The following is a 1,106-nucleotide window of genomic DNA, read 5'->3' as shown; positions in this document are numbered from 1 at the left end:
TTCTTTGATGTTATTGGAGATTGCCTTCCTGATGCCACCATCCACTTACCTATTTCTTTGACTTGGTGAGAAGTGCACTCTATGTGTGCCAATGCTCATCCCTCTACTGTTCCTGTGCTCACCTATTCTGCTATGCTCAAACACATTGCTTCCCACTTTGCCTATGTGAAGTTGCCTAAGAACTCACGCCTTGGCAAGTGCTCTGCTTGCATTGACTTTGCACAGCAACGCTTGAGAGCCAAAAGCCCTCTTGAGGCAGCACAGTTTGCAAGTGCACAGACTCACCACCTTGCTCTTTCTTCTGCAGAATGCCTCAGTTACAAGGACCAATGCCACCAAGCAACAAGTCAACCAAGTCTTTACATGAGCCTGATCATTGACTACTCCAACCCACTCCCTCTCCCCACCCACACTCCTGTGCCAAAGGCCTGGATGCACTTTGGCAACTGGTTCACCATGGTTCTTGGTGGTCTCATTGACCACAGCCATGGCAAACACCTCTTTCTACACCCTCAGCCCTTTTGGCCAAAAGATGCTAACCTTGTCATCTCCACACTCTTTCACCACATCCAAACTCACCTTTTGACTAACACCACCTCCAACACTCACCATCCTCTACCTGCAGGCTGACAATTGTGCTGCTGAGAACAAGAATGTCTTCATGCTTGCCTTCCTCAGTCTCCTGGTCAGCCTTGATATGTTCCAAGAGGTCTACCTGAGCTTTCTGTTGGTTGGGCATACACATGAAGACATTGACCAGCTCTTCTCCACTGCTCAGACAAAGTTCCATACCTCTTCCATTCACACCCCAAGGTAATGGTCATCACTCTTTTTTTGTTTTCCCAATGCACATCAGGTTTTTTATTTGTCGACTCATTACCTGATGTGCATTGGTTTTTTCTGTAAGCAGTAATGATTGCCCCTTTTTGTTCACCTTCCTAACTTCATCTTCAAATTTCAGTCAACTTTCTGGTTTTCTTGAGCAGGCTTACCAATCCACTGGCCCAGCTCCTTCCCTGCATACCCTTGAAACTGTTTGGGACTGGAAGAGCTGGCTTGGAAATCACATGCATGGCCTGACTGGTCACTCCACCCCTCATGTTTTC

The 1,106-nt window shown here is 47.2% G+C and overlaps 1 protein-coding gene across 1 annotated transcript; it reads left to right on the top strand.

Moving 5' to 3' along the window:
* Nucleotides 1-432: 432 nt before the first annotated feature.
* On the top strand, nucleotides 433-817 carry ACA1_288160 (uncharacterized protein; the record flags this gene model as incomplete). The annotated part of the gene is made up of 2 exons (XM_004367803.1): nucleotides 433-459; nucleotides 626-817. The coding sequence occupies 2 exons, from the start codon at nucleotides 433-435 to the stop codon at nucleotides 815-817; spliced, it is 219 nt and encodes a 72-aa protein (XP_004367860.1).
* Nucleotides 818-1,106: the final 289 nt, after the last annotated feature.

The sequence above is a fragment of the Acanthamoeba castellanii genome (genome assembly GCF_000313135.1).
Source record: "Acanthamoeba castellanii str. Neff unplaced genomic scaffold scf7180000084777, whole genome shotgun sequence".
Taxonomy (NCBI): domain Eukaryota; phylum Discosea; order Longamoebia; family Acanthamoebidae; genus Acanthamoeba; species Acanthamoeba castellanii.
This window is presented reverse-complemented; position numbering and strand designations above follow the sequence as displayed.